The sequence below is a fragment of the Nicotiana tabacum genome, chromosome 10, assembly GCF_000715075.1.
Source record: "Nicotiana tabacum cultivar K326 chromosome 10, ASM71507v2, whole genome shotgun sequence".
NCBI classification, from domain to species: Eukaryota; Viridiplantae; Streptophyta; class Magnoliopsida; order Solanales; family Solanaceae; genus Nicotiana; species Nicotiana tabacum.
Genome location: NC_134089.1, coordinates 118,508,829 through 118,533,516, shown reverse-complemented (window position 1 = coordinate 118,533,516; position 24,688 = coordinate 118,508,829). Strand labels below are relative to the sequence as shown.

Here is a 24,688-nt window from a genome sequence, read left to right as displayed (position 1 = left end):
TACTTAATATTTTGGTATTTCTTCACTACATTAAAGCTAGACCAACCTCAGAATGCAAAGGATCATCCTAGTTTTTGGAAAACTGCAAAGTTCCTTTTTGTTTCATAATCTTGCAGTGTAAGTTAAATTAAAGCCCCCAACATTCTACAAGTTCGTACAAAGGGATGAGTCATGACGTTTCTTCTCTACGTAGTTTTCAACTATGTACTCCCTCCGTTTATTTTTACTTGTCCACTATGGACTTTGCATATACCGTAAAAAATAATAAATGAAGTACATAATTTATCATGATACCCATATTAATTGATCTATATTTTTAATGAATTTAAAAAAATAATTTGAAATGAGTAATTAATACTATAGATATAACAGAAACAAAAATTATCTTCTCTTATTATGCAAAACGTGATAAGTAAATATAAAAATCTATTTTTAGAATATTAAATAACTAAAAATGAAGGGAGGGAGTACTAAATTTGCCTTAAAGCTGACTTGACAAAGAAAGACATTATAAAAGGAAAAGAGCGAACTAAACAAAGGTGAGTTTATTTTAACCTAATTACAAAAACCTAGGGTTAAGTTTCTTGTGAAAAATCTAAATGGTCTCTTTATGTTATGTCATGCCTTAACCAGGTAAACAATGGGTTTGTTGGCCCCCATTTGTTAGGTTTTTTTAACATTAAAATACCCGCCAAGAAGTTGATTCAACTTCCTTTTTTGATTTCCACAGTCCAAAAGATTCAGAAAACACAACACAAAAAAGCAAAAGTGAAAAAGATCACATTCCCAAAAGCAACCAAAAAGCAAAATTCACACTTTGTTGTACTAAACCAAACAACATGTATATACACTCAAGATCCTATTTTTATACTCTCAAACTCGTGCATTATTTCTCCTTTGCATTCCCAAATGTTTCTTGGCTTTCCACAAAATGGCAGAAATTGTTCTTGCAGAACCAATTCAAGAAAGTACTTCTTCTACTGCTGCTAGTACCAGCAGAAGAGATTATACCACAAGCAATGAAAGACCCTTCACTAGATCAATCACTTTCGGGCGAGATCATGTGCCTGAGCCCTTTGACAGTGAGAAGTTGCCAGTCACTTTGATTTCAGAGATTCAACGATTTCTTCGAGTAGCTAATCTTATTGAGTCAGAGGAGCCTCGTGTCGCTTATCTTTGTAAGGCTTTATCTAATTTTTCCTCTGTGATTGCTTGTTTTGCTGTTATAGTTTAAAAATATGGCAGTGTGTTAATCTTTTCAGTCATGGGTTGATAATTCAATGAATTCGAAGAGGTCGCTTTAGAATTAGATTTAAGTTATATACACTAGCAAGTTAATAGTCTTTACACTATCAATGCAATTTGACTGGTTATAATAGGTTATTTCTACCATTTTCCATGTTACTAAAAGGGCAGCCTTGTGCACAAACCATCTCGTATTCATGCAGGGGCATCTCGTATTCATGCAGGGCACCCCAAGAGTAATGATGTAGACAACCTATTCTAATGCAAGCATTCGTGGCTGCTTCCACGGCTTGAACCCATGAACTATTTTCCATGTTTCTATCGAGCTTAATACCTATATTTAAAAAAAATTAGTCGGTGCACGAAACTCAATTAGGATTACATGTGCATAGTGTGTGTATTCGAAAAAATTCAAGTAGCAACAAGTTTGTCATTTTCCAATTCAACTTTATCAAAACATTTTCTTTAGCTAGTATGTCCACCACTTTAAGTTATTCCATTTGACCATAAACTTTGAGTCAAAATTGGAGAATTTCAAGTCATCTGGAAAATCTTTGGCTAATGGTTCTTCTAGCTGCGTGTGATTGTCCCTTCAACCATGTATTTTTCTTTCCTGCACTAAGGAGGTTATTTGAACCACACTGTGGTAAGAAACATTTTTGTATTACTGAAATTGTACATATCAAAAAGAGCATGGCCTGATTTTACATTTTGCTTTGCTAGTTTTTATCTTAGGGATAAAAATTTGAGAAAATGTAAAAATTGAAGAGTAGTGTGTGCGTTAAAAGTTCTTTTTTTCATCCATACAACCATAATGTACAGAGGAGATGAACGTGCCGAAACAAATATAATTAATTATTTTCATTTCTCATTCCTTCCTTCTTCTTTTGTTAATGTTACTTATTTTCTTTTCAGTGATAAGTGATTAATCCAGATTTCTTAAGCAGGTCGTTTTCATGCTTTTGAAGTAGCGCATAACTTGGACAGGAATTCGAATGGCCGAGGAGTACGGCAGTTTAAAACTGCTCTTCTTCAACGGCTTGAACAGGTACAATCTATCTTAAAGGACAGTTACTCAATCTGAATGTAAATATAGCTGTATTGAAATAGAGCTGCAGGATTCCCTGTCATGTTTAACGTCATTAGTGGCTTGAACTAGTAAACAGCTTTCAGAGGGAAAAAAATGTATTCTGGAAAATCTAAGATTGGTAATTTATACTCATAATCTGCATTTGAATTTCTAAACAGAAACTTCAATTTTTTGTACTAAAGCAGAAACTATTGGACCAAGTCCTCTTGTACAGTCCATACCAGACCTTGAAATGCCAATCTCAAATCTTGCTTCAGTTCTTTGTTTGTAACTTACAATATGAATTTTCAGGTCTACATTTAGCGCATTTCATTTCATCCCGGACCTACCATCTTCAACTGTTTGAACAGAGTTAATAGCTTTTTTAATAGTTTCCCGGTACTTTATTTCTATCTAGATCCATGCTATTGAATTGTCATGTTGTCTAATTCTATGAACTATAGGATGAAGAAGTTACTCTCAGGAAAAGGAAGGAAAGGACTGATTTACGTGAACTTAGACGTGCTTATCGCGAGTATAAAGACTACATCATCAAATATGGTGCAGAGAGTCATCTAGAAAATAGGTAATGATTCCACTCTATCAGGGTTTATCTTTGGCATCAAGAGCGCTAATGTCCGTAGAATCACCGTGTCATGTTCTCTACTTGCACAGAGAAAGGCTGACTAAAGCACGTGCCATTGCTTCAGTGTTGTTTGAAGTATTGGATACAGTTTCCAGAGCAGCAGGTGTTCAGGTTTTGTTTATGTGATTTCCTTCTCTTATTACTTTGGTTAGCTCAATCTTGGTTGCGTGCTAATAGAACCTTCTATGTGTCTTCTTATTAGGCTCTAGCTGGGAGTGAGAGGCGCGATGCCAAATCTGAACTCTTTGTGTCGTATAACATTCTTCCTCTTGATCAAGGAGGAATTCATCATGCAATCATGCAACTCCCCGAGGTATGTATAGATAATTATATGAGTTTAACTGGCTAAATGGTTTTGAGTGTAGCAGTTGCTTCCCCTTTTTTTCCCATGTTAGGTGAAAAAAGCCTATCTATTGGGCAATTTTGTCTTCTTTCCTTTTGTGTGACAGCTATAATAATGAGCTTAATATTCCACAGATTAAAGTTGCGGTTGCAGCAGTTCGTGATGTTCGTGGTTTGCCTTTCCTGGAAGATTGTCAAAAACACATAACCAACCTGGATTTGTTCAATTGGCTCCAGTTTTGCTTTGGATTTCAAGTATTAACCTCTCTATTGCATTTCAATTCATAAATTCTCCGTTCAATCACCATTTCTTCCTTTGTACATTTTGTTTGTATCAAGATTATCAAAGCTGGAAAAATCATTTCCTACGCACTTCTCAATTTAACCATTTTATCCTCCCTGTCTATGGCATCAATGATTAAAATCACCTTTCTCTTGTCAGGAAGGAAATGTAGCCAATCAGAGAGAGCATTTAATTTTATTACTTGCTAATGCGCATGTTCGGCAGACTCAGAAGCAAGTATTAGTACCCAAGGTGCAGTACTAGTATTACCTGGCTCTTTCTAGTTAAGGTGTCAATTTAATCAGCTATGTTATGCTTGCTTTCCTGGTATTAGCTAGGGGATGTTGCCGTTGATGAGCTGATGAAGAAGTTTTTTAAAAATTATACAGATTGGTGCAAATTCTTGGGACGAAAAAGCAATATTAGGTAAGATAGTCTGTGACAGAACCATATATTTCAAATTCCTGCTGCTTAGTGGAAGTTGTTGTTTTTCTTCTTACTTCACTTCACTCTCTAACAACTTTTTCATTATCTCATCACTGTTCAGGGTTCCATATTTGAAACAGGAGGCTCAGCAATACAAACTTCTGTATATAGGTCTCTATCTTCTGATATGGGGAGAGGCTGCTAATTTAAGATTTATGCCAGAATGTCTGTGTTACATATTTCACCATGTAAGCTGGCACTTTATCATTTCTGTAAAAGTGACTCCATAAAAGATTTGAGTTGCAGGGAAAGTAGTTTTACTCTGAATTATTAACATATACCAATATTTAATACAAGCTGTCTTCAGAGGTTCAAATAAAATTTGGAAAATTTATGTTGTTGGTTCTATTTTCCTCTTTAAAGCAACCTTCAGAAGGTGAGAGCTTTTCTCGCATGCTGAGCTGTTAGGGTAGTGTGTGCTTGCCTTACAAGAATGACCTTGATTAAAACTTTCACAGAAATAACCGCATAATGGGCTAATGACATTAACCTTTCCTCTTATTGATCTAAATTACTGTATCTTCTGATACTAACTTAAAACAGATTCTAAAAGATCTAAAGAAAGGAAATAAGCAAGTATTCAAGTTTCATCAATTGAATTTTCTATAATCAGTCCATGTCCTTTTTGACTTTGTGAAGTTTAATGCCTAAGTTCTGTTATTAGTTTGAAGGCTAATCCTATAAAAAGTGTACAGTGCCGCAAAATTAGAAGAAAGAAAATAAATGATTTAGGACGGTCTAATTGCTTGTTGCTCCATCATTGACCTGATTTTTAGGAGAAGGGATGTCTAATTAATTTCTTAAGCTAGAGATGAGGTTCTGGAAAATTGATGAATAGAAGAGACATAGCTATAATTCAGCTATTTATCTAAATTTGGTTAGAAATGAGAACAGGTGGAGGTGAAAATAGTTTGGACATGTAGATGGGAAGTGTTTTCTTGCAATTTTGGACTGCAAAACGATTTGTCATGATCCATTGGTTCATATAGAATCCTTGTCCTAGGTGTATCAAAAAACACTCTTTTCGCGAAGTGTATATAATAAAGTAGAGTGAAAAGGTAACTGCAAGCCAAGAAAATGTACTATCCTCACTCTTATTCTCAGTCTTGTTTGAGAATTGATTCTTTACTTTCTTGGATTAAATTACAAAAGGAAAGAGAAGCGCTCATAGAAGCATCTGTTATGGGTTTTGTTTTGTTTGATGTTTATCACTATAAAGTTAGATGCTAAATTTGGCCCCGTGCTCATGTCAGTGATATTTTGTCACTTACTACGATGAGTTAGGCGGACATGATCAGCCATCTGCCACAGACTTAAGCTACAAAAGTGATGGATCTACATTGATCCTTGATACAGAAGAATAGAGTTTCACCATTATATGTTTTTGCATCTGCAGTCCTTATTCATGATTTAAGCTTCAACGATCATTTGGAGATTAAAACAGAACAAACATATTCTCTCTTGCAGATGGCATATGAGTTGCACAGCATGCTAATTGGTGCTGTAAGCATGACAACTGGAGAAAAGCTCATGCCAGCTTACCAGGGAAATTCCGAATCTTTTCTGAACAACGTAGTGTCTCCAGTGTATGATGTCATATATAAGGTACTTCAAAGTTTGGACATGCATTTACCTTTGATCTCTGCAATTTCAGTTTCTAACCTTATCTGTGAAACACTTAAGGAAGCAATGAAAAGCAGAAATGGAACAGCTGATCACTCGACATGGAGGAACTATGATGATCTGAATGAGTTCTTTTGGTAGAGCTAACTTTCTCTCCATGCCAATCTTATATTTCAGTTGAGGGACTCCTAAATATATGCCAGGAAGTTTATATGATATGCTGGTTGCTTCACCTTTCCAGGTCTCCAGATTGTTTTCAAATAGGTTGGCCCATGCGCCTGGACCATGATTTCTTTTGTATAGGATCTCCAACTAATCGCAAAGTTCGAAAAGAAAAGGCTTCTGTTGCCAACCAAGAAGGCAACAAAAAGGATGCTAATGAAGATGAAGAAATGGGGGTAAGATACAACTATTGACATTTCAAATTATACCAAATAATGTATGTAGACAGAAGAAAGTGGCCTGTCATTTCATTGATAATGCAAGTTTGTGTTTTATCTCAATGTATCTCGTATTTGTATCGTTACCACTTTCCCCTTTCTGTTGAATCAAGAAATACTTGGGCTTAAAACCTTTTGACTGCCTAAAGTCTATGGGAAGGGATAAATTTGCTTTCTCCTTCAATGATGCAGCCTTCTGTATATCAATGTGTGGTATTCCTGTTTGTTATGTGTTTGAGCATGGTGACATAGTTAGCTTTAAAGATTCTCTGTATTAGTGGGGACACAAGTAATTTGCTTCTCTCCTATTTGCTTTTCCACCTTTTACAATGAAATGTTGAGCTTTGTTGCAACAGCAGGACTAATCATGTGCAAATCAGTTGTTTTTTCCAATGTTTAAGATACTAAAATTTCAGAATTACAGTTTCATTTTGTGATCTTCAGATCCTAGTGGATGAGGTGCAGGAACCAAAGTGGCTGGGGAAGATGAATTTTGTAGAAATCCGCTCATTTTGGCAGATTTACAGAAGCTTTGACAGGATGTGGAGCTTTTTTATCCTATCACTTCAGGTGTGTTTGGAAAGAGAAGATATTAACAATAGCTTAAGTATACATTCTTACCTGGTTACTAAATCCCTTTTCTTTTTCTTCCTTTCTTGCCTGTTTTCTTTTAGGCAATGATAATTATGGCATCTCACAATTTGGATTCTCCTCTACAAGTCTTTGATGCAACAGTACTCGAGGATGTTATGAGTATCTTCATCACATCAGCGGTTCTTAAACTTGTAAATGGTATGACATGATTTGGAGAAATCTATTAGAGTTTAATCTATAAGAAGTGCTAGAAACACAATATAGTGAGTCTAAAACAAAAGTAGGATTGTAAATATCTGCTTGAATATAAGTGGTTCCTGTAAGGTACAGAACCATTTTAGGACAGAAGTGATTGCATTATGGCATTTTGACTACTTCATAAGAAGAGATCTCAGAGCGTCCTAAACGTTCCATATCAGCATGTTGGCACCCATTGAAGTTACTTTTTTCTTAGTTTTCAACTTTTATTATTAGAACGGGCACTCTTTAGTCAATAAGTGGGATTCTCTGGGAACTGATAGTTTTTTTTTTTTTTTGAAGGGAATTACTCTGTAGCTAATAGAGTTTGTTTGTGTGTGATTGTGTGCTTTAGACTGGTAACTAATGAATCTGGGATATTGTCTATGGAGGTATTACTTCAATGGCTATAAGAAAGACTTAGTTTCATATCATAATCTCGTTAAATGCTAATGTCTCTTAAAGATGTCTACTTTTGTAAGTTGCTTCCCCGTGAGTTTTTATTTGAGTACACAACCTGTTTGGTGGTTCTTATGAAGAGCAATTATCTTGTCCAAGATTTAAATTTTCTTGAAAATACGGTTTCCTTTTTTCCTGAATAAAATGTTTCCTCCGAGTTCACTGTTAAATAATCTTTCATGACTATTTTAGTTTTCCAAAATTGCAATGGTCACTCTTCTATGTATAGTTAGTTTTGCTCTTAAGCATCAAATAGTCCAATCGCCTTATGTAAATTGGTGTGCAAATATTTTGGCTAGGACCGCTAAGTCTCTTGTAATTTTATTGTCTACTGTTTTTCTTATTTGATTTATTTTATTGTCTACTTGCCTATCATAAATTAAGACAAAACGAGTGAAGATTCTCATTCTTGCAGCTATTCTTGATATCATCTTTACATGGAAAGCTCGATGTACAGTGGACCCCAATCAAACTCTGAAACATGTGCTGAGGGTGGTTGTTGCTATGATGTGGACCATCATTCTTCCCATATATTATGCTAGTTCTCGTAGAAAATATACTTGTTATTCAACGCAAAGTGGGAGTTGGCTTGGAGAGTGGTGCTATTCTTCCTATATGGTAGCAGTTGCATTCTACTTGATGACCAATGCAATTGACATGGTTCTATTTTTTGTGCCTGTGGTTGGAAAGTATATCGAGACCTCCAATTACCGGATATGCATGTTCTTATCCTGGTGGACTCAGGTGAACCTTCAGTGTCCTGGTCCTAGCCTGCACAAATGTATTGGAGCAATGCAGTCAAAGATTCTAAATATTTTAGGCTTGCAGTACATACTGATACTGTTTATTATCATTTGTCCTGCTACAGCTTCTTTTGATTTTTTAGCCTGCTTAGGACTAATTCATGAATGTTTTCTGGAATCAGCAAGATATCTGAGCTTAACTGCATATCAATTGCCAACTATTTGAGCAGATAAATCCCCACAGACTGCAAAAGAAATTTGAAGAATAAAATAGAAGTAACGATAAAAAATCATCTAGTCACTTATCTTATGTTGACCAAATCTTAATCCTATTATGGGATTTGCAAACAGGATTTGCATGAATAAGGTGTTTCTTTGTTGAACTTATCATATTTAGTATTTTGAAGTAAAGTCAATATCATGTTGGTCTGACCTATAATTCTATGACCTAAAAGAGTTCTGAGAAAGCAAAGTGCTTTTTCATATACTTAATGGTATGTGTTTCTTATTCATTATCGGTCAGTGTTGATTTTTTTCTCGGTATTCAAAATGCAGCCTAAGCTATATGTTGGGCGAGGAATGCAAGAAAGACAAGTCTCCCTTCTAAAGTATATCCTATTGTCCCTACTCTGAGCCTATTTTTTATTATTTTAAGTATTCTCTTGATGGGTTCCTCATTAAGCCTTATTTCTGGTTTTAGGTATACCATTTTTTGGATGTTCTTGTTAATAAGCAAATTCATATTTAGCTACGCATTTGAGGTGAGTGGTTCTAAGCCTTATTTTTGGCTTACAAGCTAGTATTACTAATTAGATCATTGGCATGTCCCTTTTTTTTTGGAATGCATGAGCAGTGAATCAGAAAATAAGTTTATTTTATGAATGTTTATGAGTTTCTTATATATTGTCTGCCCAAAGTTTTTAGTATGTTAGTGTTGTCTGTCTAGAAAACTAGTGCTTATTAGATGACTCTTACTATAATAGAGATATAAATACTAGAGTAAATAAGAGAACCTCTAGTGTTAGATAATCCTGAAGTATAGAGTATTGAAATATTATGGACCAAAACAGAGCATTTATGATAATGAGGATTCATACAGCCGACCCCAACTAGCTTGGGATGAGGTATAGTTGTAGTTGTTGTGCTGTATTTTCTAAAAGAACACATGGTCAATATTATCTGAGTTTTAGACACTCTTTATCTGAACAATTGAGTTGAATAACATTACTGTGGTATCCTGCAATAATTGCTTTACGCCTTTCTACCTCCCCAGAGTAGGGGTAAGGCATGCGTACAAGTTACGCTCCCCAGACTCTACTTGTGGGATTCCACTTAGTTATTGTTGTTATTGTTGTTGTTGTTGCTCTTCTTGGTATGATGTATAATGTTCTTAAGAATAATCCTTCCTTTGATAAAGTTATTCATTTCTAAAACTATTAAGGAGAATATTTTCACCAAATAGAGGTAAATGATTACGTCATTTTGCATAAGTCAATTTCTAGTCCAACTCCTTGACTCCTAATGCATATACTTTGTTGCTAATAACTTGTAAAACATTATTTATGTTCTTTGCTGATCTTAAAATATCACCTGATGCCTCCAGCCCTTGTTTGACGCCCACCCTCCTCCACTATCACATTTATCAACTTTTGTATCTGTGAAAGAAGAAGAGAAGGAAAATGGTGAATAGAGTTCTTTATTATTCCCTCAAACTGTTGGGTTTAAATAACCTTTGACAGAAATACAAATAAGGAAAGACTACAATTACAAGCCTACAAAATCTCCTAATTACTTAATTATAGGGATTTCTGTGATTATAGGGATTTGTGTATCTTTTCATATTTACATAGTATCAATTCTTGCCATATTTAACACTCCCCCTCAAGCTAGAGCGTACAAGTCATATGCTCCTAGCTTGCTACAGATATCGCCAATTCTGGATCCTCGGAGTGATTTTGTGAGGACATCTGCTAGTTGGTCTTTTGAGTTGACAAAACTCGTAACAATGCACCCGGACTCAATCTTTTGTCGAATGAAGTGACAATCTACTTCAATATGCTTCGTTCTTTCATGAAATACTGGATTTGAAGCGATATATAATGCGGCTTGATTATCACAAATCAATTTCATCGGCTCGTCCCTTCCGATCTTTAACTCCTGTAGAAGTTGCCTTAGCCATATAAGCTCGCAAGTAGCCAATGCCATAGCCCGATATTCTGCCTCTGCGCTTGACCTAGCCACCACATCTTGCTTTTTACTTTTCCAGGATATTAGGTTGCCTCCAATTAAAATACAATAACCTGAAGTGGACCGTCTATCAGAGGGAGAACTTGCCCAATCTGCATCAGAATACCCAACAATGTCTGCATGTCCCTTGTTTTCATACAATAAACCTTGTCCCGAAGAACCTTTGACATATCTTAGGATGCGAATTGCTGCATCCCAATGACTGTCACAAGGTGACTGGAGAAACTGGCTAACCACACTTACAGCAAATGAGATATCAGGTCTCGTGATCGTAAGATAGTTGAGTTTGCCAACAAGTCTCCGATATCTTCTTGGATCTTTTAGAGGTTTCCCTTGTCCCGGAACAAGTTTAGTATTTGGATCCATGGGACTGTCCACAGGTTTGCAGTTCAACATACCAGTGTCTTCCAAAATATCCAAGGCATACTTCCTTTGTGAGATGACAATGCCGCTGCCAGATTGTGCCACCTCAATGCCTAGAAAATATTTTAGTTTGCCCAGATCCTTAGTCTGGAATTGACTTGAAAGATGCTGCTTAAGTTGGATAATACCTTCATGATCATCACCTGTGATGACAATATCATCAACATAAACAATTAGAAAGATACATTTACCATGAGATGAATGCCTATAGAATACTGAATGATCAGCTTCTGTTCGGGTCATTCCAAATTGTTGGACAACAGTTCGGAAACGGCCAAACCATGCCCTAGGAGACTGTTTGAGACCATAAAAAGATCGACGAAGTCGACAGACTAATCCAGACTCCCCCTAAGCAACAAACCCTGGTGGTTGCTCCATATATACTTCTTCAACCAGTTCTCCATGAAGAAATGCATTCTTAATGTCCAACTGAAAAAGAGGCCAATGATTCATCGTTGCCAAAGAGATAAGAAGACGGACAAATGCCATCTTTGCAACTGGTGAAAAAGTATCACCATAATCAATGCCATACACCTGAGTATACCCTTTAGCAACCAGTCTTGCTTTAAGGCGATCAACTTCTCCGTTTGGACCTACCTTAACTATAAACACCCATCGACAACCAACTGTGGTTTTCCCTTTAGGTAAAGGGACTATCTCCCAAGTATCGTTATCGTGCAAGGCATTCATCTCTTCAATCATGGCCTGACGCCAACCTGGATGGGCCATTGCTTCTTCCACAGTCTTTGGAACCTTGACGGTGGATAAGCTAGTAATAAAGGCATGATATGAAGGTGATAAACGGTGATAACTTAAAAAGGTATAAGAGGGAGTTTGATTGGCAGTAGTTCTGGTACCTTTTCGTAGAGCAATGGGGAGATCAGTAACATTTGATGAGTGCTCAACCGAAGCATGAGACATTGCTGGAGGAGGCAATGAGTCATCCGATGGGCTTTGTGTACCTGCATTAGTAGGTTGAGAATTAGGTCGAGGGCGTCTAAAATAGACTTGGAGTGGTGGAGCTGGAGCTGGAGTTGGAGGCGAAAAGGTTGGAACTAGAAGAACTGTGGATATGGCCTTCTGATTTAATGAATTAGGAGAAAAATACGGGGAAGTCTCAAAAAAGGTAACATCTGCTGAGATTAAGTACCTATTTTTAGATGGATCAAAGCATTTGTATCCTTTTTGTAGACGAGAGTACCCTAAAAAGACACATTTGATAGCCTTTTACTGAAGTTTATCTTTTCCCGGGGTAAGGTCATGAACAAAACAAGTACAACCAAACACATGTGGAGGAAGTGGGAACATAGGTTGTTCGGGATAAATGACTGAGTGTGAACTTTTGTACTGCAAAATAGAGGAGGGCATACGATTAATTAAATAACACGCAGTAATAACTGCATCACCCCAAAAACGTAAAGGAATATGATTGTGAATAAGTAATGTCCGAGCCGTTTCAATGAGATGTTTGTTCTTTCGTTCTGCAACTCCATTTTGTTGTGGAGTATGTGCACAAGAAGACAAGTGTAATATACCTTGTGATGACATGAAGGAAGAAAGAGAAGAAGAGAAGTATTCTCGGGCATTATCACTGATTAATTTCTTTATGGAAACACCAAATTGATTGCGAATCTCAGTATAAAAGTTCTGAAAAATAGAGAACAATTCAGATCTGTTTTTCATTAAAATTAACCAAGTGCACCGAGAATAATCATCAATAAATGTAACAAAATAATGAAATCCTAGTGAAGAACTGAAACGACTTGGACCCCATATGTCCGAGTGAACAACTTCAAACATAGAGGATGACCTATTATTGACACGCTTTGGGAAAGAAGCACGAGTGTGTTTCCCAAGCTGACATGACTCACATTCTAACAAAGGTAAACTAGATAGATTGGGGACCATCTTCTGCAACTTTGAAAGACTTGGATGTCCCAATTGACAATGAAGCAAATCAGAGGAAATAGCGGAAGTGAAGGCAACTGGTGGTTTTGGAATAGATAGTTTATATAGACCGTGTGACTCATGTCCTCTTCCAATCACCTGTCCCGTACTCCGGTCCTGCACAAAAACAGAATCCTCAGAGAAGATTACAAGACACTTGAGGTTCTTGGTTAATTTACTAATGGAAATAAGATTATACGGACACTCAGGTGCAAAAAGAACTGAGGTTAAAGGTAAAGAAGGTAGAGGGTGAGCTGCACCTATTCCTTTGATAGCAGTCTTTGATCCATTAGCTAAGGTAATAGTAGAAAAGACAGATGGAGAATTAAGGACAGAAAGAAAATTTTGGTTACCGGATATATGATCAGTAGCACCAGAGTCAAGAATCCATGGTCCAGGAAAGGAAGACTGTGCGACATAGGCAAAAGAGTTACCAGGTTGCACTGTGCAAGCTGTAGATGAGGTAGATGACTGTTGCTTTGATGCCTGGTACTGAAGATAATCATTATAATCTGTTCCAGTCAAAGTGATAGAGTGAGATGATCTATCCTTGACATCTGGTGTAGGTAGAATACCATCTCCGCTGTGAGCCACATTGATTGCATGTCGATGACGATCATTGTTACGTGGAGGCTTACCATGAAGCAACCAACAAACATCACGTGTATGTCCTCCCTTATCACAGTATGTGCAATGTTTAGTGTTTTTCCCTTTTCCTTTTCTGGGTCCATTTTGAAAAGTGTTAGTTTGTACAGCCATTATAGAAGTGTCATATGAGTTTACCTCTGGTGTAGATGTGATGCGCAACAATCTGGCAGATACTTCCTCCAAGGTAGGAACGGATGCGCTAGCAAGAATCTGGTCTCGAACTGAGGAGAGATCAGATCTTAATCCAATCAAGGCTAGAACCATAAAAAATCTGTCTCTCTGTCTCTCCTGATCATTCAACTTGTCAGTAAAAGGCATAAGAGAATCAAATTGATCCTTTAAAGATTCTACCTGACCAAGATAGCTTGCCATGTCTTGTTGATTCTGTTGCAGGTGGACAATGTTTGAGACTACCTTGTAAATAAGTTGTATGTCATTTGTATACAAGGTTTTGGCCTTGTTCCAAACCCTGCAACATGTCTTACATGACTGAAAAAGATTAAGTAGCTTACTGTCAAGAGAGTTCCATAGAAGACTGCATAACTGAGCATCTATTTTAACCCAAGTTGGTTTGTCAGATGCTCCAATCTCTGTATAATTCTTGATCAAGTGATCTTCATATCCTTGACCTATGAACCACAGTTGTACCGAAGCTGCCCAAGAAGTATAATTTCCACTTCCATCCAACTTAACAGTAGTAATTGTTGGAGATGGTGAAGAGGAAAAAATTGACTTTCCAGTTATTTGATTTTCAACTGCTTTATCATCTCCCATTGTTGTATTTATTACACACGAACAGCTGAAAGTGAATGAGAGTAACTACAAAAAACAAGAGAAACAGGAAGAAATAGAGAAAACTGAAGAGTCGACCAAGGAGGATCTGGTTCTTTTATAGTCTTTTAGTTCAAGGAAGAAAAATGAGATGGAGCAGGGACTAAAAAACCCTAGCTCTGATACCATGTGAAAGAAGAAGAGAAGAAAAATGGTGAATAGAGTTCTTTATTATTCCCTCAAGCTGTTGGGTTTAAATAACCTTTGACAGAAATACAAATAAGGAAAGACTACAATTACAAGCCTACAAAATCTCCTAATTACTTAATTATAGGGATTTGTGTGATTATAGGGATTTGTGTATCTTTTCATATTTACATAGTATCAATTCTTGCCATATTTAACAGTATCCAATGACACTGAAATTGACGTGGGAAATGATTTTCTTGAGTGGAACTGTTCCCAATGAATATATTTTCTGTCGAAAACATTTTATGTTATAGCAAATAGGCCTTACAATTTGATTTTCTGAACGTTGCAATTAAACAGCATACTATCAGATGCAAAAATTGATATCCCTTCTTTACAATGATGTTAGCAACGAATGTTAAAATTATGTGTAAATCCCAAGTCCTTGACTTGTAGAGAAATTCTTTAATATTCATCTGGATATGTTTATTTGTCTTCTCTGAAAAACTTGGGAAGAAACATCTTTTCAATTAACCTGTGTTGAAATCTTTGCCCACAAGCTCCTGTTAACTTTTCATGAATATCCAGATAAAACCACTTATATCACCTACAAGACAGATCATGGCAATCGGAGTGAAAAATTTCGACTGGCACGAGCTTTTCCCGAAAGGTAATGTCTAACCTTTTATTTTCTTAAATAGCTGAAGAGTGTAGATATGTAAATCCCTCTGAATGATTTCTTCAATTTAGTCAAGAGCAATGCTGGAGCAATAGCTGCTATATGGGCTCCAATTGTACTTGTAAGTTCTATTAAGATTTCATCTTATCTTTATGAAGCTTCATTTTCTTTTGTTTACATAAATCTCTTCAGTGCTGAATTTGTTGTTGTTTCAGGTATATTTCATGGATGCACAAATCTGGTATTCTGTTTACTGTTCCATCTTTGGCGGAGTGTATGGAATCCTCCACCATCTTGGTGAGGTGAGTTATTTTTAGTTAATTTTAAACCATTATATGGATACTCTCATATCTTTTGTTCACCACAGATTCGGACGCTAGGAATGCTGAGAAGTAGATTTCACACGTTACCTGATGCTTTCAATGCTTGTCTTGTCCCACCCCAAGCAAAAGATACTGGAAACATTCTAAAGAATTGGCTCATCCCTCTGACGTTCCAAAAGGTTTTTACAATTGGTTTTTTAAGTTTACTTTCCAATTCTTTAAAATTCTCTATCTCATCCCTCTGGAGTTCCGTTTAGCAGAACTTTCACTTTTCAGAAAGGGAAAAGAACAACGTCGTAAAGTTTGTTCTTGTATGGAACCAAATCATCAGTAGCTTCCGGGAGGAGGACGTGATAAGTGACAGGTTAATTATTTCTCTCTAGCTCTATCCCGATAAAAAAAAAAAGAATTGTTTCTCTCTAGCTTATGTGGACATGATGTTCTTTACTAAAAAGCTAAGAACTCTGTAATAACTGACAACAGGGAGATGGATTTGATGAAAATGCCTGTATTTTCAGAATTATTCTCTGGTCGAGTTTGTTGGCCTGTTTTTCTTTTAGCAGATAAGGTACCATGTTAAGCTTGGAGCTTTGTCTAATTTTACATTAGCTTACATGTTATTCATTATTGTGTTGAGTGTGTTGACTTATTCTCCATGTTTTGGTAGCTTTCGAAAGCACTAAGTATTGCACGAGACTTTGAGGGAAAGGATGAAGTGCTTTTAAGAACAATAAAGAAGGACACGTACATGTACATGGTTGTGACAGAGTGTTATGAATCACTGAAATACATCCTCGAAATTCTTGTTGTTGGTGACCTTGAGAGAAGGTTGTACAGACTATTATTTCAAATGCAATTTACTATTGATACCAATACTGCGGACAACACTTTCTGCAATTTTACTCTTATCTTTTTAGAGTCCCAATTCATGGCATGGGTGTCCAATTTTCAGGGTCATTTCTGGCATATTAGATGAGATTGAGGAAAGTATTCAAAGATCAACACTTCTCAAGGACTTGAAAATGAGTGAATTACCGGTTCTAAATGCTAAGTGTATTACCTTGCTTGAGCTTCTGGTAACTTTGCACACAAACATCAACCTTTTGCTCCCTTACTATTACCAATTTCTTCATTTGTCCCACTCATGATTTCCATATTGACGCAAATCGTTATATATCAAGATTGAGGGAAATGAAAGCCACCATAATAAAGTCGTATTGGCACTTCAAGATATCTTTGAGCTCGTAACAAGTGATTTGATGTCAAATGGATCAAGGTTAGATGGCTGAAGAATTTAAAGTCATAAGATTCTTATATTTGTTGTGTGTCTAATCATCCTGCATGGTTGTAGAACAATGGAGTTACTTTATGCTCACCTGCAAAGTGGGGAAGAGGTCGCTGAACTTTTCAGTTGGATTGAACCACCACTGTTTGCATCTAAGCATTCAATCCATTTTCCATTGCCAGATAGTGGTTCTTTAATGGAAAAGGTGCTGCAACTCACTTTACTACTTATCTTTCTCTTACTCTTGTATATGCAAGTTCTTATATCTGAAAGGTTCATCTTTTTTTCATCCACGAACTTCCCTCTTACTAAAAACGTATGCATAGCTACACAAACCCATTGCATTTATGGAGACTTGTTTAATTTCAATGGTAGGTCAAGCGGTTCCGTTTACTGCTTACTGTCGAAGATAAAGCACTGGATATACCGACGAACTTGGAGGCTCGCAGGCGGATTTCCTTTTTCGCCACTTCTCTGTTTATGAACATGCCTAATGCCCCAAAGGTGCGGAACATGTTATCATTCAGGTCAGATTTCATCACATTTGCTTAATATTTTTGTCACTTCAAACTCTTAGCGTAACTTTAAATTTCTTATCTCATTTTTGCTTTTTGTGAAAAGAAATATCAATCATAGTGGAAGGTTTTTTTTCCTTCAAACAACAAATATCTGGGTCAGCTATTCAATCACATGATATAGAGCATGTTTCTCATCTATTCTCGAGAAACAAGTGTGCTATTTCTTTGCGAAACTATGTTCAGTTTCATTCTTGGACATGCCACCAAGATCTCCTCGTTAGTTGGGAGAAGAACTCGGTCAAATAACATTTTTGGATAAAACATGTAGAGAATGCTTTGGTTAGACAATATATGGATGGTAAACAAGGATCGACCTTTTCATCAATATAATTGCACAAGATCTAGTTCAGGTAGTATAAAGGATCTCGTTATTAAAGATATTTGAATTCTGTTAGTAGTGAGGAATGTGAAATATCGCATTGTCATTGATCAAAGAGAGATTCAACAACGTAAAGAAATATTGGATCTTTGGGACCTTCCTTTCTCATGTTTCTGAAACCTTTTTGGTTATTTAATTCTCCGGCTGTTCATAGAATCTGAGTAGATGTTTAATCCTTTGTTTCTTTAGAAAAGTCGAAGGATTTCCTGGGAACTGCAAGATGCTTCTGTTCTTTCTTTTCTGCTAGATGATCAAGGTTCACTAAAGATCAAAAATTCGTTAAGGACCAAAAGATCTTTCTTCAAAATAAAGAGATGGTTATAAAACTAATATAAATATGTATACAAAAGCGCATCGTGTGATGTGTGGATTAGGTGCACATCACAGGTTCAAACCTTGTTGCAGATAAAATCCTGATATTTAAGTGGAGAAGGGTAGAGGATGGGCCCATTATCCACCGAGTTTCAAACCATGCCACTGGCCCTAGGGAATTTCTCGGTTATCAAAATGCTGTCTCAATTCTTCCTGTTTCATCTAAAGCTGACAAATCAATTGAACTTGTCAAGCACAACATTTTGAGATGAGAGTCTCAATATTCTTGTAAACAGATTTCATCAATAGATCAACTTATGAAACTTGTTTATCTCTCAGTGTTTTAACTCCACACTACATGGAGGAAGTTAAATTTTCAAAGAAGGAGCTCAATTCAAGAAAACAAGGGGTCGCTATCCTTTTCTATATGAAAAACATATTTCCAGGTTGCTACCACAAAACTTATCTGTGGCTTTAGAGATTGTGGGAGAGAGCTCTTTCCATCTCATAAGTTAGGGACCAATTGTGATTCATTAAATCTTAATTTTAGTTATATATTGTCAGATGAATGGGAAAACTTTTTGGAGCGCATGGAAAGGGAAAGATCAGATGAATCTAATGATGAACTCGAAGAAGAAGAACGAAATTGGGCTTCTTTCCGAGGGCAAACTCTAAGCAGAACAGGTGGAATAATCTTTCATTTAAATGTGAATTCCATTAAAACTGTAAATCTAAACTCTGTTCTTACTAGAGATGTTCTTTATTCTGTTTTCTTTCTTTCAACAAAACAGTCCGAGGAATGATGTATTACAGGAAAGCGCTGAAGTTGCAAGCTTTTCTTGACATGGCTGAGGATGATGGTTTGTCAAAACAACAGTTCAGATGTTTTGCTTTTCACCCCATCCCCATAGTTGATTAAAGAGGATGTCGTTTGCATTTTCTATCTTTCCCCAGATATCCTCCAAGGTTATGATGCAATTGAGAAGAAAAATGATACATTATCAGCTCAACTTGAAGCCTTAGCAGACATGAAATTTACACATGTTGTGTCTTGTCAAATATATGGATCACAGAAGAACTCTGGCGACCCTCAGGCCAAAGACATACTTGATTTGATGATAAGGTGCTTTTTTTCAATGAAACTTCGTTCTGGATATTATTGTACTTGAATAGAAGTTCTTCAGCAATTTAGAAATGTTATTTTGCGGATGTATTGATGAAAGGTACCCTTTCCTTCTTTTTTTTGGGTAATTAAAGGTACCCTTCCTTGCGTGTTGCTTATGTTGAGGAGAAAGAAGAAATTACGGCAGACAAGCCGCGAAAAGTTTATTCATCTATTCTAGTTAAAGCTGTTAACGGTTTTGACCAGGTATGAAAAGAAATCTCTCAGCGGTTGAATATATTAACTTCAAGAAAGTGTAATGCCACCATGCTTGTCAGATAGGAAATGAGTTGTTACCCCCGGGTTTTCATGATCATTAATGGATTTTGTATATCTTTGTATCCATATTCTGTGGCATTTTACTAGGGTCAAGGACAAGTGATTTCCTGCATGCTGTATTGCTGGTGTTAATTGAAGAGGCTCAAAGTTAATAGTTGGCTTTTATCAAAAGAGTGTATGTAGTTAATATGTTAATGAGATGATACTACCTCCTTCCAGTTTTACTTTACTTGTGATACTTTTGGACTGCATAAGACAATTTTAATTTGATTGTTCTAGTGCTGTTTAATAGATTTGAAGTCTGGAAACTTGTAAATGATATATACTCTATTGTGTTCGGATGAATACTCCTTATTAGAAAAACAACAAGAAGTTTTTATTATTCCCTATGTTATTATTCTTAGGGTGAATATCCCTACTCTGTCCTTTTTTTCACTTGCTTAGGCCTTTTAGTATCAAATTCTTCTGATATAGGTACTTCTAATTGAGTTGAATAAGGTACCTTAATTAATCTGAATGAACAATGTCTGTTAGTGGTCTATCTTATTCTTACAATTGTTTGTCAACTGTTATAGGAAGTATACCGCATAAAGCTTCCTGGCCCACCAAATATTGGAGAGGGGAAACCGGAAAATCAAAATCATTCCATAATTTTCACACGTGGTGAAGCTCTCCAAACCATTGACATGAACCAGGTATTCATCAGCCTTCAGTTTTTTGGAAAAAGAAAAAAGAATAATCTCATATATCTGTTCTAATAGTTTGTTCTTACAGGATAGCTATTTAGAAGAAGCTTTGAAAGTGCGAAATATCTTGCAAGAGTTCCTGAAAGATCATGGTCGGCGGCATCCCACGGTACTTGGCATGAGAGAGCACATATTTACAGGAAGGTCAGCATCTGAGAATTATGACTACAATGACCTGATTATACAATTATATAATAGCCAGCTTTAGTTAGGGGTAAGAATGTTATCTGGAGTTCATTTTTCATTGTTAATCTCCAATATGGAGATAGCCAGTTTTACACATTGTTCTTGGGTTAAAGTTAAAGTTTGAGTTCTGAACTTTACTAAGTTGAATTACCATAGTTGGCTATTTGAATCCAGTGCCATTTGTTTTTAGCTATACATGTGGATTGGGAATTCCTGCATCAATTAATGCTTGTTTCGCAGAACGAGTTAACTCTAAAAAGAGGAAAATAAAGAAGAGAAATTTTTGAATTAAATGCTAAAGAAGCTTTCATCCACTTCTCTGATTGCAGTGTTTCTTCTTTAGCTTGGTTTATGTCCTATCAAGAGACCAGTTTTGTTACCATTGGCCAGAGGCTTCTGGCTAATCCACTCAGGTAATTTAAGGATTATTTTTGACATGCTTACTGTTATGTTATAATAATCAAATGAGTAATAAGGAAGTAGTCTTTGGGGATAAAATATCAGTTCTATATTCCTTTCCAATAGTGACATTGTGTTTCTCTTGTTCTCTGCATAAAGGAAAATAAGAATATATTCAGTTTGCTTACAGCAACTGTCGCTTCTTTTCTTTTTATAATTTTTTTCCCTTCTTTTCCATCGAAAATTTCAGGGTCAGGTTCCATTATGGGCACCCGGATTTGTTTGACCGAGTATTTCATTTGACAAGAGGTGGCATTAGCAAAGCATCCAAAACAATCAACTTGAGCGAAGATGTTTTTGCAGGTTTTCCAGTTAATGCAAAATGTTTATTTGAACATCGTAAAGTTGTACAGATTAGCAAACACTTGCCACTCTGATGTAATGTAGGATTTAACACAACTCTGAGACGGGGATATGTCATGTATCTTGAGTACATGCAAGTCGGAAAAGGCCGTGATGTAGGCCTTAACCAGATTTCAAAGTTTGAAGCTAAAGTTGCCAATGGAAACAGCGAACAAACAATCAGCCGTGATATATACCGCCTTGGTCATAGATTTGACTTCTTCCGAATGCTCTCGTGTTATTTTACAACCGTTGGCTTCTACTTCAACAGCCTGGTAACTACGTTACATCCTGTAGTTTATCTTCTTTTTGCTGTCTTTGAACATGAAATTTGTTAGTAAGTCATGAATGAGCTACTTGGAAACTTGACCTGCTTCGTCACACTTGCAACCTTTTTTAATAAAATCTTTGCATGGTGAGGGATCAAAATGGCTTAACTGATGCAATTCTCTCTTCCTCCAGCCGGAAATGCTTTTCCTGCTTTCTGTTAGGTCCTTGAAAAAGGCGACCTCTTTCTTCCTCCAACAAGTGAAATTAACATAACCAATACTTCACTTGTAACTTTTATTAATACTCAGTACTCAGTAGTTTTTAGTCAAACTTGGAGTTTATCCTTTTTTACTGTCTCCGAGTACGAGACTTTATAACTGAGCATTAGTATGCGCGACTTGGAACCGTGGTGTGATTATCAATAAAATATTTCCCTTTAACCAAAAAAAAAAAATGCTGCAATTTTATTATTACTCCATCCAACCCAATACTTGACCTATTTTCCTTCAGTCCTTACCAGAAAACTGGACTCTTGTTCACTTTAACACGTGAAACTATTATGAACCACTACTTCAAATTTGATGGAACATCATCTGAATCAACTACTTCTTCGTATTTCTAAGAATTATTTCTATTAAACTCATAGAATAATCAATTCAAACATTTTACTCTGATTAACTGTGTAGGTTAGACTGTGATATTTTCTGAGTCCAAGGGAGTACCTTATTGCTTAATCAAGAAATTTATAGTGGTAAATGGTAATTCTTATGAATTACTCAAGCGTTTCAGCTTCCATATTCTCTTGGTCTCCTGAGATACACTTGGCTATGCTGATTTCTATGTCTCTTTTAATCCCTGTTCTCAAAACTTTGCAGCTATCAGTGATTACGATATATGTGTTTCTATACGGGCAGCTGTACCTGGTATTAAGTGGTCTACAAAGAGCGCTTCTCATTGAGGCGAAATTGCAAAACATAAAATCACTGGAAACAGCTCTAGCCTCTCAGTCATTTATCCAGCTTGGACTTTTAACGGGTTTACCAATGGTCATAGAGTTGGGACTTGAGCGAGGGTATCTTAATGCCCTTAAAGATTTTGTTCTCATGCAATTGCAACTGGCTGCTGTTTTCTTTACTTTTTCCTTTGGAACAAAATCTCACTATTATGGCAGAACAATTCTTCATGGGGGTGCCAAGTATAGACCCACTGGTCGTAAAGTTGTGGTTTTTCACGCCAGCTTCACCGAAAATTATAGACTTTACTCTAGGAGTCACTTCATCAAAGGATTTGAACTTCTGCTTCTGTTGATTGTTTATGATTTGTATAGGCGATCATACGAGAGCAACATTGCATATGTTTTAACAACTTATGCGATATGGTTCATGTCATTGACTTGGTTGTTTGCGCCATTTCTATTTAATCCTTCTGGATTTGACTGGGGCAAGATAATGGATGACTGGAAAGATTGGAACAAGTGGATCAATCAGCAAGGTGGTATAGGGATACAACAAGACAAAAGTTGGCAGTCTTGGTGGAATGACGAACAAGCTCATCTTCGTCATGCAGGGCTATTTTCTCGGTTAATTGAGATACTCCTTTCACTAAGATTTTTCCTTTACCAGTATGGACTGGTGTATCACCTAGACATATCCGGCTCCCATAAAAATTTCCTGGTCTATGTGCTCTCATGGGTTGTCATTGCTTTTATTTTCCTCTTGGTCAAGGTAAGCTTCTTTCTCCACATTGTTTTGACTAGTATCTAAGTTCTTGTTCTATTTGCATGGTGCTTGTATGTCCCCCTTAAAACTGCTATAAGCATTGAACATCTGATCCAGAATTCTTTCGTCAACAATCCAACTTTAATTTGAGTTTTGACAAAATCATTTACATAATTTGTGACACAAGACCATGTAGAAGGGTTGTATAAACTAAATTTAAATATAAACAACAAAGAAATTGAGACTCTGAACCTCGCATCCCTTTTTTCTTTTCCTTTTTCTGTTTCGTGTCATGAACTTCTCTTTTGACAGAATATATAATTTTCAGTGTCTTTGCAACGCTGACATACTTTACATATAATGGATGGCAGAAGAAATACTAAAATTGAGAATCTGACCATTATTTTTGTATTAAGTGTACTATTATTGATACATTCTTGTTCACTTTTTTAATGAATTCTCAAACATGACACAGGTGCTGAATATTGGAAGGCGGATTTTAAGTGCAAACCATCACTTAACTTTCCGGCTGTTTAAAGCTTTTATTTTCCTAGGAGTTGTGGCTACTATTATTACCCTGTCAATCATATGTCATCTGTCCGTGAAAGACTTGATTGTCTGCTGTCTAGCTTTTCTACCAACTGGTTGGGGCTTCATATTGGTAAGTGCAGAATATGTTCTTCCTAAAAGCCTTGATGTTGTACTACTTTCTGCTTTGCATAAATGGTTGTTGTTTCCTCAGGTTGGGCAAGCAGTGAGACCCAAGATTGAAGGTACTGGATTATGGCACTTCACTCGGGTGTTTGCTCGGGCTTATGACTATGGAATGGGTGTAGTTCTTTTTGCACCTATAGCTTCATTGGCTTGGCTTCCAGTAATTTCAGCTTTCCAAACTCGGTTTCTGTTTAATGAGGCTTTCAGTAGGAGGTTGCAAATTCAGCCAATTCTCGCAGGAAAGAAGAATCATTAGTGATACAACTCGGTCACTACATAACTTGCACGTGCATATACTTCATTTTTTAGTACTATAGAAGAGCAAGATGTCTACATAATTTTGTAAAAACATCTTGTCATGTGGATAGGGTAGCATTAGGTTATATTTTTTTTATGTATAGATATACTACTTTGACAAGGTACAGTACATAGACATTGATGAATACTCCACATTTATCACAATTTATTATCCTTCTGAAAAGTTAGTAGTACGTAGTATTATTTTTGCTACATACCTAATCACATAGGATAACTACACAATTTATGTCGACCTAGCCTTAGCTGGTCTCCTTGTATGGTTACCATTGAATGGTCCAATTTGGAATTTGGCAATATTTCCTGCATGGGGTAACTTGTGGCATGAATCGAAGAGACTGCTAATATGGTACATCTTTACGTAGTCCCCTTGGCACAACTACTAATTTTATGAAAAGAAAATGATTGAGCAGAAGAACAAAATACAATAGCAACCCGAAGATTACACAATTTGTGAAGTGACTTTAGATAGTAATACGGAGAAATCCCTGGATCATTAATTGAATTAGTTAGACCTCTTTCCTTTAGCTCAAACAAGACCAGTTCAAA

At 36.4% G+C, this 24,688-nt stretch overlaps 1 protein-coding gene across 3 annotated transcripts; it reads left to right on the top strand.

The window, feature by feature from the left end:
- Nucleotides 1-783: 783 nt before the first annotated feature.
- LOC107771418 (putative callose synthase 8) lies at nt 784-24,285 on the top strand. 3 transcript variants are annotated; one of them, XM_075223238.1, is made up of 41 exons: nt 788-1,178; nt 2,193-2,293; nt 2,779-2,900; nt 2,990-3,071; nt 3,163-3,273; nt 3,438-3,557; nt 3,745-3,837; nt 3,920-4,011; nt 4,133-4,259; nt 5,539-5,676; nt 5,755-5,831; nt 5,936-6,092; nt 6,579-6,704; nt 6,809-6,926; nt 7,840-8,168; nt 8,723-8,775; nt 8,868-8,928; nt 14,981-15,062; nt 15,143-15,192; nt 15,287-15,373; nt 15,439-15,573; nt 15,655-15,758; nt 15,878-15,962; nt 16,062-16,222; nt 16,347-16,470; nt 16,576-16,670; nt 16,746-16,884; nt 17,055-17,206; nt 18,288-18,394; nt 18,513-18,632; nt 18,740-18,808; nt 18,903-19,071; nt 19,206-19,317; nt 19,965-20,084; nt 20,164-20,279; nt 20,651-20,734; nt 20,971-21,083; nt 21,168-21,397; nt 22,268-23,116; nt 23,586-23,771; nt 23,853-24,285. In XM_075223238.1, exons 1-41 carry the CDS (start codon nt 932-934, stop codon nt 24,078-24,080), a joined length of 5,871 nt encoding a protein of 1,956 aa, XP_075079339.1. In that variant the 5' UTR covers nt 788-931; the 3' UTR covers nt 24,081-24,285. The 3 variants fall into 3 exon arrangements, with proteins under 3 accessions (XP_075079341.1, XP_075079339.1, XP_075079340.1); XM_075223240.1 differs by lacking the exons at nt 22,268-23,116; nt 23,586-23,771; nt 23,853-24,285 and adding an exon at nt 22,079-22,212 and having other exon boundaries at nt 784-1,178; XM_075223239.1 differs by lacking the exons at nt 788-1,178; nt 2,193-2,293; nt 2,779-2,900 and having other exon boundaries at nt 2,991-3,063.
- Nucleotides 24,286-24,688: the final 403 nt, after the last annotated feature.